The following is a 19,186-nucleotide window of genomic DNA, read 5'->3' on the forward strand; positions in this document are numbered from 1 at the left end:
TATTTATTTATTTTTTACAATATGAGCATTCATTGTATGCTTCTTTTTGTAGGCTGATGAAGCTGCTGATGCTTTGGATGCAGCTGCAGTTGAGGCTGCTCTGTCCCTTTGTGAAGAAAATGGCCACGCTCTGTCTGCTGCCTGGGATTCTGGGCCTTTCCAGCCTCATGAGCCACACAATCCCACAGTGCCCACTGGGGCTGTACAGTCTTCATCTCTTCACTGTAGCTTGGAGGAGAGGACAGAAGCTTCACTCTCTTCTTTTTGCAACAGTCAAGATAACCATCTTGCAGGATTTCCTGTGGGACTGAGGAGCATTCCTCCCTCTTCCTCATCTGGATGCAACTCAAAGATTTTGGAGCACTACCGCAGTGGAACGCCTCCACAGGCTGCAGCAGTGAGAGAGACCGGAGAGGCGGTTCACTCAAAAACCCAAATGTCATCCAGAAAATGTGAACGTGAGAAGTGGGCACAGCAAATCCCTGAAAAAATCCACGGAGGTACGAACATCCATGCTTAAGCATTTGTACTGCCTTGCCACGTAACATGCAGTTTGCGTCAGACTATGCATTTTGCAAACCTTATTATTCATTTCTACTATCTTGACAGACTCGGTATTAGAAGATAACCCAGTGACAGAAAGGCATCCAAAGGTATAGCACTGTATGAGGACAAAGCGAGCATGATGCTTGTAATTGCTGTACTAAAATTTGCAGTGTGCTCCACAGTAACCCGGCACTTTCAGTTTTGTCTGAATCTGTCTGTGCCTTTATACATTTTTGCAGGAGACGAAGAGGGAGGACGCAATAACTATTGGGGGAGGAGAGAAGGCCTCGGGGACTAACCTGCAAAACAAAGTTAATGGGCCAGAGGTGTGTGGAGAAGAAGTGGGAGATGGGGTGGAAGAATTCCTATCAGAGCCAGACGGCGAAACTGAGCTAGAACCGGCAGCCAGTGAGAGTGAGGATGGATACAGCCTCCATACGGCTTCCTCTTCACTGCAGCTCCACACAACTGCAGACTCCATCCCCAGCAGCCCAGCTTCTTCGCAGTTGTAAGTGAAATGCATTTATACTCTAGATCAGGGGTCTCAAACTTAAATGAGCTGTGGGCCACTGCTGGCACTATCATCTCATTGGAGGACCACTTTAGTGTTCAAGGAGTACAAAACAAACAAACAAGAAAACACCCACAAATATTTCTGAAAATGTGGTGTTTTGTTTGTTTTTTAAAATGTCAAATATTGTATAACAAGAAAAAACTGCAAATGCGAATGATTTTTTTTCTCACTGAAGCCTTTCATTGAACTACCAAATAAACAAATTGGTACTCTCTTTCTGACCAGACACGTGGCAACACTTCTGCTATAACTTTGTTTGTATTTAACAAAATAAAAATGCAGACATAAGTGTACACATCAGTCAATATACAGGCTGCAAATAGGGGTGACGAGTTTGAGACGCCTGCTCTAGATGGTGCTGATGATGTAAGAATACTGAGTTTGCAGCAGATTAGTTTCTGCATTCATACAACTTCCTTTTTTGACCTTCAACATGCAGTTCTGTGTGCAGTGAGGATCTGGAAGCTCTACAGGCTCACAAAATCTGGAAGAAAGCCATTATGCTTGTGTGGCGAGCAGCAGCCAATCACAGGTCAGAATCTGATTCATAACTTTAACACTAAATGCACAGTCTCCGATATTTTTCTGTAACGCGTCGTGTAAACCTGTTGTAGGTATGCAAATGTCTTCCTTCAGCCAGTAACAGAAGAAATTGCGCCTGGATACCACAGTATTGTGCACAGGTAAGCAAAGAATATTTTTGTATCACTTTACTGGAGCTTTAGAGGAAAAACATCTCAGACAGAACTGTCTTCGCTTCTTGTTCTCCAGGCCCATGGACCTGGCAACCATAAAGAAGAACATCGAGAACGGTCTGATACGGACCACCGCCGAGTTCCAGAGGGACATCATGCTGATGTTTCAGAATGCAGTCATGTACAACAGCCTGGACCACGACGTGTACCACATGGCTCTGGAGATGCAGCGTGACGTGCTGGAGCAGATCCAACAGTTTCTAGCTACCCAGCTCATCATGGAGACGTCAGAATCTGGTATCAGCGCCAAGAGCCTGAGAGGCCGTGAGAGCACGCGCAAACAGGACTCTACTGACAAGGTGCTTCACTAGAGTTTTGACAAAAGCAGAGTACAGAAGAAGAGAAAAGGGTGAGACAACAAAGGTAGAAGAAAGTGATGCCAAACTATTTGATGGCCATTTTCCAAAGCATGACGTTTAATTTTAAATCAGTTATTCTCAGGTAGCCATTGGCTTCGTATGCTATGAAAATCAGGTTGTTCTCCTTCAAACATTCGTTTCGGTGTCTCACTATGGGCGACGCTCTCTCAGCATGTCATTACTCCAGCCAGCATTGGCCACCCTCCTCCCTATCCAGTCTTTTAAGTGATGACGTGATGAACCCTGCGTCCAGGCCCAAACTACTCTGCGTTTAATAAGGCTGCAGTATTTTTAACATGTTTTAATGCTTTGTATCTTGTTCTATTTAATCTCAACAAGCCCCTAAAAACAGTCAGTGATCACTGTTGGCCTCTCTCGGTTTTTATTACCACTAATCATTTTAAAGCTCAGTTTTTAAAACTTTACATGTAACTACAGCTCAGCCCATGCAGTAGTATTTTAATGACTAACCTTGTATTGTGGATGGATTATCTCAGTTTTTCTCCTGACTGAAGTTTGGTCCGTTTACAGGATCCTGCTATGCAACTGCATTTGCCCCTAACCTTCAAGAACCCTCATGTTAACTTTTATCGAATGGAAAAAAGTCACCAGCTATGCTGCCCTGCCTGTTAATGAGTAACAATAACATCCTCCAGCTTCTCTGTTTATATTATGCTAACATAGCTGTGTCGCTAGCGATCACGCAGCACATCATTATATACCAGCTAGCCAAACTTTGGTAACCCTACAAACATCACTGCTGTTTACTTTCCTGTCTTCATTTATGTCAGAAGTGATAGCAGAGCTGTACATCTTAATTTGTTTCAGAAATCCCTCAGTCAGAACATGGTATGTTATATTTAGATGGAAACTAGTGAGCTAACTTCCTGCTAACCTCTAACTCCGTTAAATTTAATAAATTCTGTTTTCATGGATGACTGGATGTTAAACTTAATTGTTACACCTGGTAGAGTATCCATACTAATCATTTTATTACAGATGAATGAATTTAGACAGTTTTTCAACTCTCAGTAATGCTGGAGTGATCATTTGACTTAGGGACCTGCAGCGGAGTTTGGTCCCAGGCACGGCTAATGACGTCAGACTTAAAGACCGGGTAAAAGGGTGTGACACAGCGTCACCCGTCATTCAATTTCCTCTTCTCGCTTCTTCAGAATTTTCCCCTGCGGTTGCAAAATCTCAGGCTCAGATACACATGACGCTTCTGTGATGTGCCCCGGGCTGCAACACGCCCAAGCGGCTATTTCCACACCAGGTTCATGTGAACACTGTGCTCGCTTTACTCTGAAAAGCCTTCGTCAATTCTAGCCTGCCAGGCTAGCCTGTCGAAGAAGGACCCAATGTTGTCTCCAATTGGCGCACTGATGGAGCACACTGAGTCAGCCACACCAGGCGCCAGCTGGGGCGACGAGATGGATATCATCCTCCCGCTGGTGGACGATGCCTAGGTCAGCTGCGAAGCTATGTTGTCTGATTCCCTTGAGGCTAATGACGAGCTACTCAGCAAATCCTCTGAGGGACCGTTGGAACGTCTCGTCTCGGGTGAGGATGACGACGTTTTCTTTGCCCCCTCTGGTCGGAATTCTGTGACTCAAGGGATCGATTGTGATAACACCGGCACACAGTCCCGTGTCATGGAGCTATTTGATGTTGCAAAACGGGCAGCTGGAAAGCTGGCAGTCCCATGGCCCAACGTGACAACGGAGACCTTCACCTCACGATACGAGGGTAAAGGGCTCCCCAGAGCAAAGCGCACTACTAAGCAGGTACTGCCGCTTTTCCCCGAATGCGTGGACGAGGTCACACGCTGCTGGGCAAAGCCATTTTCGTCACCCAACCCCGTGCAGGGAGCGACGGCATATGACTGCGCTGGAATGAAGGAGAAGGGCATCTACCAAATCCTCACAGTGGAGAATCTAGTGACTTCTCATCTCCACCCAAACCAGAAACTTTCCATGTCATCTGGTCCGTCCCTGCCCTTCAAGGCCAAACGCCTGCAGTCCTCCCTGGCTGACAAAGCGTATAAATCAGTTGCCACCACTGTGAGGGCATTGAACGCCTCATCGCTCCTGCTAGCCTACTCGACGGAGCTCCAGGACCAGGCTGCTGCGAAGCCCGATGCTAGCGAGCTGTGGGAAGAGCTGGGCATCGTTACGGACCAGTGTCTCCACCTCACTAGAGCAGCAGTACAAGCGGCGGGCAGAGCTCTCAGCATCATCATCCTGCAGGAGAGGGCAAGATGGCTGAACTTGGCGGGGCTTTTGGACAGAGAAAAATGTGACATTCTGGATGAAAGCATCGACCCCGCTGGCCTTTTCGGGACTGCCGTTGCCACCATACAAAGACGGTGCGAGGAGAAAAAGAAAGAGGGAGAGACCCTGCAGCTGTGTCTCACTAGGAAGACCCAGGCTGTGCCCCCGTCTCCACCCAGTTGCCGGAAGTTTGCTCAGAGCCCCAGCCGTCCACCCGGCGTGCCGACGTTTAAAATCCCTCGCCACCCAGCCCCGCAGGTCGCGGTCCAGGGTCCCCTAGGATCGCAGAACCCTAAGACCCACTGCTCAGGGTGCCCCACCACCAGCCAAGCAGTCGGACCGCAAGAAGAAGGACTGTCTTTTTTTTTTTCTTTTCCTTTTTTTGTGTCCCATTTGGATCTTTAGCCATCAGAATTGTTGTCTTAAGGCCAAGAAAGATGCCAAGCGGATTTATTTTACCAAGTGGATCATCATGGCCTTGCCATATTGGTCCATTTGATTTACCTTTATTACAATTATGAATTTATTTTATTTTCGGTTGCTACAAATGGGACAGACATGGCTGGGGGATAGGACAGGGAGAAAGAATGAAAGAAAGAGAGGGAGAGAAAGAAAAACAGAGGGGAGAAGAGACGGTGAGAAAGGGGGAAAGAAAGAAAGAAAAACAAACAAAACACCTGGATCACCTGTATGGAGAAAAAAAAACAGAAGAGAAAGCAAACAAAAAAAAGAGCAACATAATAAAAACAGCACCATCACAATAAACTAGCTAGCAGTAGATAACAGTAGATACTGAATATTAAACGATATTGTGCAGCACGCAAGATAGACAGCGCACAATGTGCTTTGAGGCAGCAGCCAAGAAGGGTGTAGTCCGCGTCTGTGAACACCCGTGTGCACACCTGTGTGGATCAGCATACTTGTATTCCAAAGGTTTCTCCATGTAACGATCTGCTAGGGAGTGTGCGGAGCCATAGCCCCGTCCACCAGGGTATAAAGCAGGTATGGAGGAGATCCAGGCCCCAGATATCCAGAGGCCCCAGAGTACAAGGACCCGAGGAGGACCACCAAAAGGGGGGGAACCGTACCACCCTCCTGGGAAGAGCTGAGTAGAGCCCCAAACAAGAGGTCACCCAGCAGCTACGGAGCAGAGGCCAGAGGGGGTTGCATTGGCGTGCCCGCAGGCTCTGCCGGCAGCCAGCTGTGCCAGAGAGGACCGAGCTTCAAGCCCAGAGGCCTGAGGGCATCCCACCCCCCGGAAGGGGCCCAGGCGGGCCACAGGCGCCAGGCCCCGCCAATCGGCCACCAGGAGTGAGCCAGTACATACATGAGCGCCCAGCCCCAGACGACAAGGACCACCAACACACCAACGTCTGAGGGCATCAGCCACCGGCAGGGAGTGTGGTGAGGGGAGATGTAACCCTTCTCTCTGGGGTGGAGGCAAGTTGACCACCTCCTTATCTGCAGTAGCAGGGAGGCCCCGCATCCGAGACCCCAATCTGACGGCCAGCACCTCCTCCCAGCCCCCCAGTCCTGACGGCTAACAGAACCGGGGTGAGTGAAGACCTCAAACCTCCCTACGCCCGCTCATATGTAGTGTCGCTATGTGCTGTTCTAAAGTGCATTTAAAACTCGGGAGAGCCCTCGGGTATTTGTGAAATGCACAGAGGCAGTCATAGCCCCACTGAAGAGGCGGGGCATCCGCATAGCAACATACATAGACGATTGGCTGCTGCTATCAGAGTCAGAAATAATGGGAAGAGAGCACACCAGGTTGACAGTGGATCACCTGATGGCTCTGGGTTTCACCATAAACTATGAAAAGAGTGTCCTGCAGCCAGCTCAGGCCATCTCTTTCATAGGAATAGCTCTAAACTCCACCTCGCACAGAGCGTGTCTCTCGGTGATTACAGTCAAAAAAATGCTATGACATGCCGGCATTTTTCAGGTGGGAAGATATCTCCCATTCAGAAGATGCCTGCAGATGCTGGGATTAATGGTGTCTTCACTGGCAGTCATTCCAGTAGGCAGACTGCATATAAGGGAGTTTGAGCAATGGGTTGCATCACGGAGACTGAATCGAAAGCACCATACCCACCACCATATCAGAGTGACAGCAGATTGCGCTGCAGCACTCCACTGTTGGAGAAATCCCACATTTCTCACTTTGGGGGTGTCACTGGGGCTTTCACAGCCAGAAAGGTGGTGACCACGGACGCGAGTCTCACGGGCTAGTGTGCCACTCATGAGGGCAGAGCAGTGAGCGGCAACTGGGACTCACGACAAAGGGGTGTTCACATAAACTGGCCACAATTGCTAGCAGCATTTCTAGCACTGAGACACTTCCTTCCACTGTTAAGAAATCACCATGTTCTGATCAGAACAGACAACACCACTGTTGTGGCGTACATTGACAGAGGGCGGGTTACAGTCCCGTCCTTTGCACATGCTTGCTCGCAAACTGATCATGTGTAGCAGCATCAATCTGTTGTCACTGAGAGCTGCTCACATTCCAGGAGCTCTGAACTTGGGAGCAGATTTAATGTCCAGGGGAAACCTGCAGTACGGGGACTGGACCCTGCACCCACAGGTGGTGACCCATATCTGGACCCGCTTTGGCCAGTCACAGGTCAACCTGTTTTCCTCGAGGGAGAACGCTCAGTGTCCACTGTATTTCTCCCTGAGGGACCAGGAGGCTGCGCTAGGGGTAGATGCATTAGCTCACAATTGGCCACATGTTCTGCTTTATGCGTTCCCTCCGTTGGCCTTAATTTCTCCCACTCTTAACCAGAGTGAGAGAGAGGGGGCTAACAATAATATTGATCGCCCCAAGGTGGACGATGGTCCCATTGGTTAGCGGAGATTATGCCCCTCTTGTGGAGCGAACCTTGGCCTCTCCTCTGTGACGAGACCTAGTCTCCCAGGCCAGGGGGGAGATTTTTTTTCACCCTCACCCTGTGGGCTTGGCCTGTGAGAGGTTGAATTTGAGTATGGGAGGACTCACCCAGGGTGTTATAGCCACTATTCAGAATGCTAGAGCCCCCTCCACAAGATCATTGTATGAGAACAAGTGGAGATTATTTGAGGAGTGGTGTGGAAAGTCTCACACTCTCTATTTTCAGTGCTCTGTGACAACAATTCTCTCCTTTCTCCAGGAACTGTTAGATAAAGGAAAGGCCTTTTCCACAATTAAAGTATATCTAGCAGCCATTTCAGCCTGCCATGTGGGCTTCGTGGATGGCCCAGTGAGCCATCACCCGCTAGTCCGCTGTTTTATGACAGGGGCACAACGACTCCACCCGGTTTCTAAACCTCTCGTCCCCACATGGGATTTATCCCTGATGCTGGGGGCAGTTTCACAGCCACCATTTGAGACCACTAAGCCAGGTGGAAATAAAAATCCTGTCTTTGAAGACTGCATTGCTCCTGGCTCTCGCATCTGCAAAGCATATCAGCTATATTCATGCACTGTCAATACACAAACAGTGCACCCGATTCACGCGGGATAACTCTAGAGTCACGCTCAGGCCAAATCCGGCCTTTGTGCCCCAAAATCCTTATCTCCAATGCACCCCATTGGAGCTGGAAGCTTTTTGCCCTCCTCCTTTCTCCTCCCCTGAACAGGAGTGCCTAGATGCTGAGGCAATCCAATTGGCTTACTCCAGCACAGCAACCTCTTGGGCCCTTTTTAGGAGTGTCTCTATAGAGGAGATATGTGCAGCGAGCTGGGCTTCACCTTTGACGTTTGACTGTGTTAAGTGTGGGCTAGAGATGACCCCACGAGACCTCCTAAGTTGGCAGTCAGTCGTTCAGATGGGCTTATCTGGCAATATGGGAGTCTGCATATCTTTGATAACATGAGTGAGGTGTCTCACCAGATACCCCTCCTTGCACGAAGCGAGGAAGAGGTGAGCTTATCTTACCTCACTCATGTTATCAGAGAACAGAGGTTACGGAATAGAGTAACCTCAAGTTATTGTCTGAAGCCTTCATGTACTTATAGTTTATCCAAAGCATTCAATGAGTGTTTAATAAGAAAGCAGACTGCTCGATATTATGTCTGATGAATTGAAGCTACTGTTCAATCAGCTTTAGTTTGATTTATAAAAGATGTTTCTGTGACAAAAAGCACTGCATAAAGAACTGCTAACCTAATAATGATTTTATAACACTTATGCTACAGACCATACTATATAAAATACATATTTTTTCATTTTTAACATTGACTTTCAATGTTACTTACACCCAAAGTATTTGGTGAAAAAAAGTATTTTTCCTCCCGGTCATCTAGTCTGGCAGAATGTCTTTTTCTGTTTCTTTAGATATTCTGATTACAGATAACCCATTTGAAGATAGGAAAGTTTAAAGAGTTAAATAATGATGGGTCATAGCATACTGATGTTAATGGGAACCTCTAAATCACTGAAAGGTAGGAGATGACTGAAATGTCCTGCAGTACCTTGAAAAGTGGCTTGACAACAGTATTCTGTATATCTGTAGCTTACATGATATAAAGATCCTGAGCTAAACATGTGGCATCGTCCTGTAATGTAATGGCAGGGCAGCAACAAAACATAGTAAATGTAGTACTAGTGTTATAGCAGTTAATGTGTGTTTTTAAAGCTTGTCTCCAGTTTTCCTCTAGCTGAATGTACTGTGTTGTCTCTCTCTTTGTATTATTTTGCTCCTGTTTGAGATTTTCAGCACACTACTGAGTTGCAGCTCTTATCTGTCATGTTCCTCTTACAGGACACTGTGTCCATGTCTTCCCCTGCCTTCCTTCTTTCTCTTTTTGTAAGTACCCTCTTTACTACCTTTAAAACTGCAGTTACATATATTCAAACAAAGAAGACAAACAAACAAAGAAGGTTTTATTAAAATACTTCATTTAGTCTCTTAAAGCTCAGACTAAACGTTTTTTCCCCCACTTCCACTGCAGGATGGAGGCACCAGAGGGCGCCGTAGTGCCATAGAAGCTGACCTCAAAATGAAGAAATGAAACCATCAGTATGATATTGTATCAGTATGGTGTCCCTGAGATAAAGTGAAAAGACTGATCTCATTGTCTCTCAGTTGCACAGATTGTGGCTCTGCGTATGGTGCAGTGTAACCTTTGCTTGCACTCTAGATTAAAAGGATAGACTGCAGTGTGGAGATGCTAATTTGTTCTGAGACAGCCATACAGTCGTGGATTACATAAAGTATAATCCCAGATTAGAGTGGGAGCATTCTGAAAGACCATGTCAGACCTTTCATGGATATAGCTGCACATCACTCAGACGTAACCTGCTCTGAAGTTCATGGGGATGTAGAGAGGTTTTAAAAAATGCTCCTATTATACAGTTGGGCTGAATATTGAATTAACTGGGCTTGAAGTTGATCCCCAGATTAGCGTCCAGAAGGCCAAAAGTCTGGCCAGAGGGGCAAGTTGATTTCAAACAGAAGTGTTTTCACTGCAGGTGTAAAACAGATTTTAAAGATCTAATTTTAAGACTTTGATATCCTTTTACTGTAATGTTTGTGTTGGATTTATTTTATCAATGTGACACTTTGGTGAAACAGTACCTACATGCTTATTCTACTACATACTCAGTGCTTTTGATTAAGTGTTACATTTCTAAACTGTTGTTTACTTTAAAGTCTGTAAAAAAAAAAAAAAAAAAAGCTGTTACGTTATACTTGAATTTGCACAAAACGTTTCCACTGTGCCAATCCAAAACCGATCACAGCGGTCACTGTTCGAGCCAATCACAAACTCTCATGCAAGCTACGTGCGCACAAATCAGTGAGAACAGTTGGCTTTTTTTTTTTTTTGTCAGTGTGAAATTCCCCTTTTTTGTTGCGAGGCTAATGTTTCATGCACCGTAATTGATTTTGGAAGCTTTTAGTATTTTTCAGGACTGGCTTTAAGGAACACTAATACTAAACCCTGTGTGCACACCAACGAAGATGCAGCGTTTTTCACAGCGTTCCCAGTTGCTTTTCTTCAATCATGTTCAATATTAATGACCCAATGAATAAAGCTTGTAACTTTTATAGAACCCGAGCCAAGATATTTCCAGGTTAAGTAGCTCATGATGCCTCTCTGTCCTCGCTCTTCCCTGTAAATATGCAAAAGCAAACAAATGTTTGTTTTTCATGTAATTCAAAGTACGAGACGTTCTCAGTTTGTACATTTGGTCTGCTTAACAAACAAGTTGTCTTAGATAAGTGTTTACAGTGCTTTGAGAAGATTTTAAGACTCCACACTTTTTTTTTTAATTTTCAAGATTAAAAAAAACAAAAACCCATCAATATACAATAAATTTCCCATAACCAAGTAAAAAGCATGCCAGATTTTTTCCCCCCCAAAATTTGTCTAAAAGTAAATCACAAGTATTTGATTTTCAAAAGCCTTTAGATCTTTTACTCAGTGCTCTGCAGAAGTTTTGTTGATAGCTTTAAAAGCTTTTTATCTGTTTGGCTAAGTCTACAGACTTTGCACACCTGGATAAAGGCAGGTTATTCCATTTTTCCAGGCAAATCCTTTCAGGCTTTATCAGATTGGATAACTGCCATCTCTAGCTCTCTCTACCAGTGTCATGAGCGTCACATCTGGGTTCTGGCTCAGCCGCTCAAGGACAGTCAGTGGACTGAAGCCACTCTGGCTTTCCCATCTGTGAAGATTACGTCTGAAACTGTTGACCATTGGGCGCTCGGTCACGACCTGGATGAAGGCCCTTCTTGCTGGGCTTCTCTGTTTGGCTGTGGGGCGAACTCCAGGAAGAATCTTAGAGTTTCTACAATTTTTCTATTTCACAAGCGACAGCTCGAGAAACAGTTCTACACTTTTGTCACTATTTAAGCCTCGCCACAATTTTATCTAAAAACTATAGAGTTCTTTGAATCCACTGGCTTGGTTTTTAATCCTGACATGGAGTGAACTGTGGGACCTTTTACTGTTCATGCTTCTGTATAAGGGTTAGAGTGAAGAATGATGGAGGAAAAATACAGCAATTCAAAGTTAAATTACAATGAAATAATTTGAAAAAAGTGAAAACATCTGAAGACTTTGAGTCCAGTTTGAACAATTTGCATCACGGCTACAACGCAAATTAGGTTCAGATCCAGTAAACAGTGAAGCTGAAGCTCACCGTTTGATATTTTTTTGTGTGATATAGTTTTTAAATCCATGATTATTTGCTAGAAATTAAGAGCTGGTTCTTAAATGGCAGCTTAACCTGAGCTTGAGGTAAATTTAGGATGCGTTATTCCCCTCTATCATTTTCTAGTTTAACAAGGTGACCAAACTAATGATGCATTCAAAGAGCCACCGTGAAAAAGAAACCAGACAGAAACCAAGAAGATTTTCTGATTATTCTTTAATTTTGTGGTATTTTTGGCTGAAAGCTTAACTTTGCAGTTCTAACTCAAGGGGTATGTCCGCACTGATTAATACCAAACCCTGACTCGTGTGTATCACAGTAAATATAATGTCATTTACATGTTTGTGACTTCCAGTGTGGAGCAGAATATATTCTGACAGTTTACATTTATAATTTCAGCAGTTATGAAGATGTATTAGCCAAAAATAATAATGTGGAACTAATTTAAAAAAAAAAAATAAATCACAAAGATGCATGCAACAGTAACAATATGGAGTCACTATGAACTTAAAAAGTGCTTGAGGTGAACCTGAATATCTCACAAGTATGACAACAGCTAAGGCAGTCTGGCAGTCCTAGTGCGCAGCAACAAGTATCAATGTCTGGATAGGGTTTGTGTGAGCTGAGCTTTTTCATTTTAATATATATATATATATATATATATATATATATATATATATATATATATATATATATATATATATATATATATATATATATATATATATATATATATATATATATATATATATATAAATAAATAAAGGGCTCCATAAGTTACAATCCCCTTAGTGATGACGTGATTTGACCAGACCGTGGCAAGTAAAAGTCCCAATTTTGGTTTCTGTCTGGATGAAATGATCATACCCACAAGTTAGTTGTGGAAAACAAAGTCTCCAAGGAGTTTAACAGTCTCCGTTATTTACAAAATGACACCGGGAGGCAGCAGTGCATCGGAGGACTACGACTGCTAGCACAAAGAGACATGCTTGCTTCTTTGAAAAACTCCCAGCCACTACTGACTGAAGTTACCACTATCGGATTAGGCTGTCTAATCATAGCCATTCAATTCTTATATATGAAGTTTTTCCAAACATTTTCTTTTTTTTTACGTTTATTTTTAAATTATCATTATTGTTATAAAAGATCAGAAGAAATTACGGGTATTGGATTTATAAAATATCTAGATTTGAGCTGAAAACCCATTTTTCTGGAAGCATCTGAGCTTGCAGTTATGAAAGCAAACAAAAAACTGTATTGCAAGCCATTTAAACTCCATAAAACCGTACAAACTGCTTATAGTGAAGGTTCCCCATATACAGCAAGAAACACTGAACTGCCTTTTCTTTCGGCTGAAATGCCATTTCTAAATGACCAACACAATAAACACCTATGCAAGCGCTGACGCAGGGAGCCTGAAGCTCTGCTGTAGGAAGCAGCTCCTTTTTTTGGCAGCACAAACAGAAAACAGCATATTCTGTAAAATATTACTGTGCCTCCTATTGCTCGAGGTCCAAATGAGTGATTTGTCTATGTTTCAATCATAAATAAAATGTTGCAGACTAAAAATAAAAGACTACAGTACACTGTACTTCATTTCTAACAGGAAAGAAAAATGGATGTTTCTTCTATCATCCACTAAATAAATACACCTAAAATTTGAGCAAGGACACAGAAACATCCAAAATAAATACAGGTGAACTACAAAACCCAACCAGATAAAACATGTATGTGTGAACATACAACTGCCTTTGTAACCCCAAAGGGAGCCCCCTTATGTCATGCCATTTCTATAAGAAAGTTTAAAGGCTCTGAGACGTCGTTCACGCTTCCACAGTGACTGCGCACCTGTCACCGCTACCACCACAGCTAGGGCCGGCAGCTAACATGCAACTTCACTTTCTACCATCGACACGAGGAGAGAAGGCACATCGTTCCCAGCGGCATAATCTCCCACTGGCTGTGCTGTACCCAAAGAGATTTCTTCACAAAGTGGCCAGATTGGATAAATTACACACTTAGGTAAAATACATTATTGTAAAGTCTGTAAAGAAACACTTTCTCCTCTCCGACAGTCCTTATTTTCCTCTCTGACGCCCAACCAATCGATGCAGTTTCTCACAGTTTTCCAGCCTCATTGTCTCCGCCTTCTGCTTTAAGCGGTCGTCTCGGTACAGCTGTCCGAGGTTTGCCAAGTCTGATTCTGCAAAGGAAACAGAATGACAAATATGAAGCTGCAGCAGACTGATAATGTAGCTTACCATAAACAGAGAAATAGATGGACACAGTTGGTTTTATCCTGCAGTCAGAAACATTACTAAAGATTGAGAGCAGGACCCAAAAAACCCCCAAAAACTGCAGTTCCTCAAATGGTCACTTGAGGCTGGCTACAAAAACTTTCTTTATAACAACTGTAAAGGAGATTCATTTCTATACCACCTGCTAAAGGCTTTCAGTTATGAATGTTGAGGGGTGTGGCTGCTTTAGTGACAGGGAAGTACAGGCACAAGCATCTAAGTATGACTGATCAGCATCACCTAAGCTAATCTGATTCACTGCCCTGAACCCTCTTGACCATGTTTTTGCTGTTGGATCATTTTAATAGTCATCTGACAAAATAAACAACAACAACAAAAAACAAACAAACAAAAAACATGGATTTGAATGTGGTTAAGCCTGCTCTTAGTTTTTGTCTCTGTGAAATGTATCTTACATGTCAGCACTAATTAGCAGGACCCGATGTCTCTGCGAGGCATCCGCGCCGTCTATAGATGCACCAAGCTAGCTAGCATTAGCTACGTCAATCTTTTATCTACAGCATGGGAGTGTGGCTGAAACTCTGGGAAGCAGGTACAATCCTCTACCAGTAAAAATCTCTGCAGCTGTTGAATCATCACAGATATGGAAATTTAGTCCCATTTTCAATTTGATTTATATAGTTTTAAATCACAACAACAGTTGCCTCAAGGCGCTTTTATATTGTAAGTTAAGACCCTACAATAATAGAGAAAGAAAGAAAGAAATTATTTAGCTGTGTAGCCTTAAGAAAACCACTTATCCCCAATCAATGGACTCCCCCCCCCCCCCCCCCCCCCCCCCCCATTTCCTGATGGCACAGGTATACTCCAAAATGGTAATACTAATGTTAGGCTCAAGGTTTGAAAGCATGGCTCAAGAAAGCCCACAAAGTTGTCTGACTCTACCATCATCAATCCAAGATTTTGGGGGGGGGGAAATGAATGCAACTCTGGATGGAAATAAATGTCATTTTTTTTTGTTATTCTCTTTTTATTAAACAACCTATATAAACACAAATAATCCAAAATAAACATATAATCAAGAACAGACGTAAATAATAAAAAAATAAAAAAATAAAAATAAGAAAAACAGACGGGTGTACCCTCTAGTGTGTATGTACTCGCACACACATATTCACTCACACACCCATATTCTTAAGCATACATACACATACCTACTTACATATGTGTTCACTTGTAGTCTCATACATACTAACATATACATATAAACACATAACGATTCAGAAATGTGGCATATATAGTTACAGAGATTCAAACAAGATCGGGTCTCCTTAACCGGATGTAGTGTTTCCATTTACCCCAAATTTCACTAAATATATCAAACTGGAGTCTTTTAATGAAGGTAATTCTTTCCATTTTAAACATCCCATGTACAGTCTCATGCCAATCACCCAGTGATGGAATTTTCACACTAAGCCATTTCTTGGTAATAATTTTACGGGCAGCCAAACTCAGGATACCATACAACTGCTTAGACATTTTATCTACATTTACTGAGTATAAATATCCAAACAAAAGTTCGTCCCAATTAAAGGGAAGCTGCATACCAAAAATAATCTGCAACTCAGAGTGGATCAATACCCAAAAAATGTTGATCCTTGGGCAAGACCAGAACAGATGAAAATGTTTTACTCCTTGGGCCCCACAATTTCTCCAGCAATTAGAGTGATTAAAATAATGTTTACTTTGTGCAGGGGTAATAAAAAACCTACAGATACTCTTCCAACCGTAACATCTCCATGTATTAGAACTAGAAATTCTCCACTGAAAAGCGCACTGCTCATACCAAATGTTATCTGATATTGCTATATTTGTTTCATTTTCCCATTTTTTTTTGATGTAGGTAGTATTCCACTTCTTAACCTCTTGTATACCCTTGTACAATCTTGAAATCACCTTAAGGCCTGTGTCAGCCTGATAAGCCTTGACAAATATACTCAGAACAGGTAAAGAAAAAAGATCTGTTCTCTTAGGTATAAAATTATATAGATGATGCCTAATTTGTAAGAACCTAAAAAAGTCCGTTTTACTTAACTGGTATTGATCTTTTATTGATTGGAAGTCCCTAAGAATTCCCTTATCGTAAAACATACAATATGCCGTTAAACCTTGTCCAGACCATTTTTTATATCTTATGTCTAATTCATTAGGTAAAAAATCACTGTCAAAAGCGCACCATCTTAAAATCCTAACCTCTTCAATCCAATCATTCTTATTAAGAAATTGTAACCAGAGTTTTAAAGGTAGGTTAATCCATTGGTTTCCTTGATGGATTTGTTTTTTAATAAGTGTCACATCCCCTAGAATTGCCTGAATTGGAGAATCTTTTAAGGTCACTGTTTCTAGTTCTTTCCATCTCGCTTGATAATCTACATTACACCAACACACTAATGTCCTCAATTGAGCAGAAATATAATAGTCTTTCAAACATGGGAACCCCAACCCTCCTTTGTCTTTAGCCAACTGAATAGTTTGGTACTTAATCCGTGGTTTTTTCCCCTGCCATATAAACCTAGAGATTATTTTGTCCCATTCCCGAAATTGTTTGTCAGTTATTTCTACAGGGAGTGTTTGGAATAGGTAGAGCATCCTGGGCAAGATATTCATTTTAACTGTATCTATACGTGATTCAAAATTTAAAAATGGTAATAAATTCCATCTTTTAATATCCTCATTTATTTTATAACTTAAAGGATTAAAGTTTGCATTGTATATCTTAGACAGATCTTTAGTAATATTTACTCCAAGATACTTCATCTGCTCCGTTTCCCATTTCAAATTGGCTTTAGCCTTAATTTCATAATTGGGCTCATAGTTAAAAGTTAATATCTGAGTCTTCGATATATTTAGTTTATAACCTGATATTGAACTAAAGATCTCCAGAAGTGACAATAGCTTGGGGAAAGTAGTGTTTGGATTTGTCAAATAAATCAAAATATCGTCAGCAAACAAGGAAATCTTATGCTCTCGACCCCTAATCTTGACTCCAGTAATAGTATTGCTTTGTATTACACTTTGACTCAGGGCCTCTATGAAGAGAGCAAAGAGTGAGGGGCTTAGAGGACAACCCTGACGTGTCCCTCTCTGTAGGTTAAAAACATTTGAAAGCGCCCCGTTAACTTTGATTCTTGCCTTTGGTGATTTATATAATGCTTGTATAATCCTGATAAACGATTGATGGAATCCGAATTTATCCATGACTTTGTATAAAAATTCCCAATTAACCCGATCGAAGGCCTTTTCTGCATCTAAGCTCATAAGGACCATCTGAATTTTATTTTTCCTAACATAATCAATAACGTGTAGTGTTCGGCGAACATTATCTTGCGTTTGTCTCTGCTTAATAAAACCAGTCTGATCCAAACTAATTATCTGAACAAGAATATTTTCAATTCTTTTGGCAAGAATGTATGTAAATATCTTAAAGTCCTGGTTAAGAACACTAATGGGGCGGTAATTTCCACAGTCAAGCCTGTCCTTTCCTTCTTTAGCTATTATAGAGATAGAAGCCTCATTCCAAGATGGGGGAGGAAATAAATGTCTTAACACTGTAAAAGCTTATCGAAATTTATGCCACAGCAAATGTGGGCCATCACCAAAGCTAAAGGCAGTCTAATTAAATATTAAATATTTAAATATAAATATTTAATTAAATGTTAAATTAAATATTAAAATATAAATTTTTTTTTTGGCCCAGCAGTTTATACTCCCCATCCAAACAAAGAACCTGCTTGCTTACTTTGCTGTTTTTCTTTCCAGCAGCTGCTCTGCAGGTGTTCAATATAGTCGTTCTCAATGGTTTTCTCGAGCTCCTCCAGTGCAGCGCCACGGTATTCCTTCTCAAAACCCTTGTCTACATAGTATGGTACACCCATGTGCTGCGTTTCCCTGGACACCACTAGCCCCATGGCTCTGAAACCAAAACCAAACCAAATTAATTCAGTGGATTTACAGCGTCAAGCATGTCAGAACCCTTAGGATGGCTAAAAATCACAGTAGTGAGACCCATATGTTGTCGAACAGACTCACGGCTTATAGAAGAGACTGTAGGGTGGGTTAGTGGCCATCATCTGAGTAAACACTGATATGAGGATTAGCACCAACACGGGGAGAAGCTGCAGAAGAGCTGTGAAGGTGTTCTGTGGGAAGATAGAAATCAGTGCAGTTTACAAAGCATGCAATACTGTATGTAGGCTGCAATGATTACGCCGCACTCATGCCAGCGTGGTATTTCTACGTCTTTGGAATATGAGCAGAAACAATCACTTAAGGGATACAGTCATGTTAAAAAGGAATTCCAGAACCTTTCAGTGCTTTTCTGTAGACTCATGATCAAAGAATTAAAGACGACAACAACATAATATTGAGGCTGTTTAACAGGGATTTCTCCTCATGCTTAGTGAGTCACTGACCTGACTCTGATTTTCCTCCACCACCTCCTCGCGCCTTTCATGAGCACGTCGACGACGAGGCTGATAAAACTGAGAGTAGGAGGCTCCCTGGTTGGTGTACACGTGGATATTTCCTGCAGAGAAACACAGTGCTATGGAATCTGCACTTAAACATAAAAAAAGCATGTAATATACCTAAAATATAGCGGTCAAAATGAACCATAAATACTAATACTGCTGCTCACTGCGTTTTCATTTGTTGGAAGCTCTATTGGAAATATTTAAATTGCAAATTTATTACAAATTGCCCACTAAAAGCCACCTGGAATAGTGACCTTTTCAGTTACCTTCCTCCCGTCATACCTGTGGGAAACCTTCCTCCGAAGAACATGTTGAAGAGCTCCTCGGGGGAAATGTCGGCCTCGAAGTCCCTGTGGAAGCTGCGGTAGTGTCCGTGCCGACTGTGGGTGGATTGCTGGGGTGCGTTCATACTTGCAGACTGATCTCCATACTGATCATACTGCCGCCTCTTCTCTGGATTGCTCAGCACTGCATATGCATTACCTATTGCTGTAGGGAGAGAGGGGATGAAGTCCAAAGCAAAAAAACATAAGCAGCAACAGAGCTGGGAAAAGAGCAAGGCAGCGGATGCAAATAAGCAGCTCCTGTACTAATTGGCCATAGAGGCTTAATAGTGAACAAAATCGGTGCTGATTCTCATGCAAAGAGCTACAAAAAACATTTGACTTTAATGTTCATCTTTGGATCAATATCTGCAGTGTGTCTCATGTCTCTCCCTCTGCACCTCACAGTCAAAAATGAATA

General features: G+C 42.6%; 2 protein-coding genes across 4 annotated transcripts in view; one reads left to right on the top strand and one right to left on the bottom strand.

Annotated features, from left to right (window-relative positions):
* Positions 1–12,063, top strand: part of brd8a (bromodomain containing 8a) — a 20,712-nt gene extending 8,649 nt beyond the window's left edge. For 2 of the 3 annotated variants that reach the window (XM_085470153.1, XM_085470154.1), the window contains 8 exons: positions 53–500; positions 610–653; positions 786–1,054; positions 1,560–1,652; positions 1,735–1,803; positions 1,892–2,174; positions 9,257–9,301; positions 9,447–12,063. In XM_085470153.1, the coding sequence (XP_085326279.1) occupies positions 53–500; positions 610–653; positions 786–1,054; positions 1,560–1,652; positions 1,735–1,803; positions 1,892–2,174; positions 9,257–9,301; positions 9,447–9,506 (1,311 nt within the window). In that variant the 3' untranslated portion in view covers positions 9,507–12,063. Of the gene's footprint in view, positions 1–52; positions 501–609; positions 654–785; positions 1,055–1,559; positions 1,653–1,734; positions 1,804–1,891; positions 2,225–9,256; positions 9,302–9,446 lie in introns of all 3 variants that reach the window. The other variant, XR_014922508.1, reaches the window with a different exon arrangement.
* An 842-nt stretch (positions 12,064–12,905) lies between these two features.
* Positions 12,906–19,186, bottom strand: part of dnajc18 (DnaJ (Hsp40) homolog, subfamily C, member 18) — a 10,718-nt gene continuing 4,437 nt past the window's right edge. Inside the window, exons 4-8 of the mRNA XM_085470156.1 lie at positions 18,725–18,931; positions 18,383–18,495; positions 18,000–18,109; positions 17,710–17,882; positions 12,906–13,855 (exon numbers count right to left, since the gene is read on the bottom strand). Coding sequence (XP_085326282.1) covers positions 13,731–13,855; positions 17,710–17,882; positions 18,000–18,109; positions 18,383–18,495; positions 18,725–18,931 — 728 coding nt within the window. The 3' untranslated portion in view covers positions 12,906–13,730. The remainder of the gene's footprint in view (positions 13,856–17,709; positions 17,883–17,999; positions 18,110–18,382; positions 18,496–18,724; positions 18,932–19,186) is intronic.

This window comes from Copadichromis virginalis, linkage group LG10, assembly GCF_057382275.1.
Source record: "Copadichromis virginalis isolate Kocher_CV1m ecotype Utaka linkage group LG10, C_Virginalis_male_GT1.1, whole genome shotgun sequence".
In the NCBI taxonomy this organism is placed as follows: Eukaryota; Metazoa; Chordata; class Actinopteri; order Cichliformes; family Cichlidae; genus Copadichromis; species Copadichromis virginalis.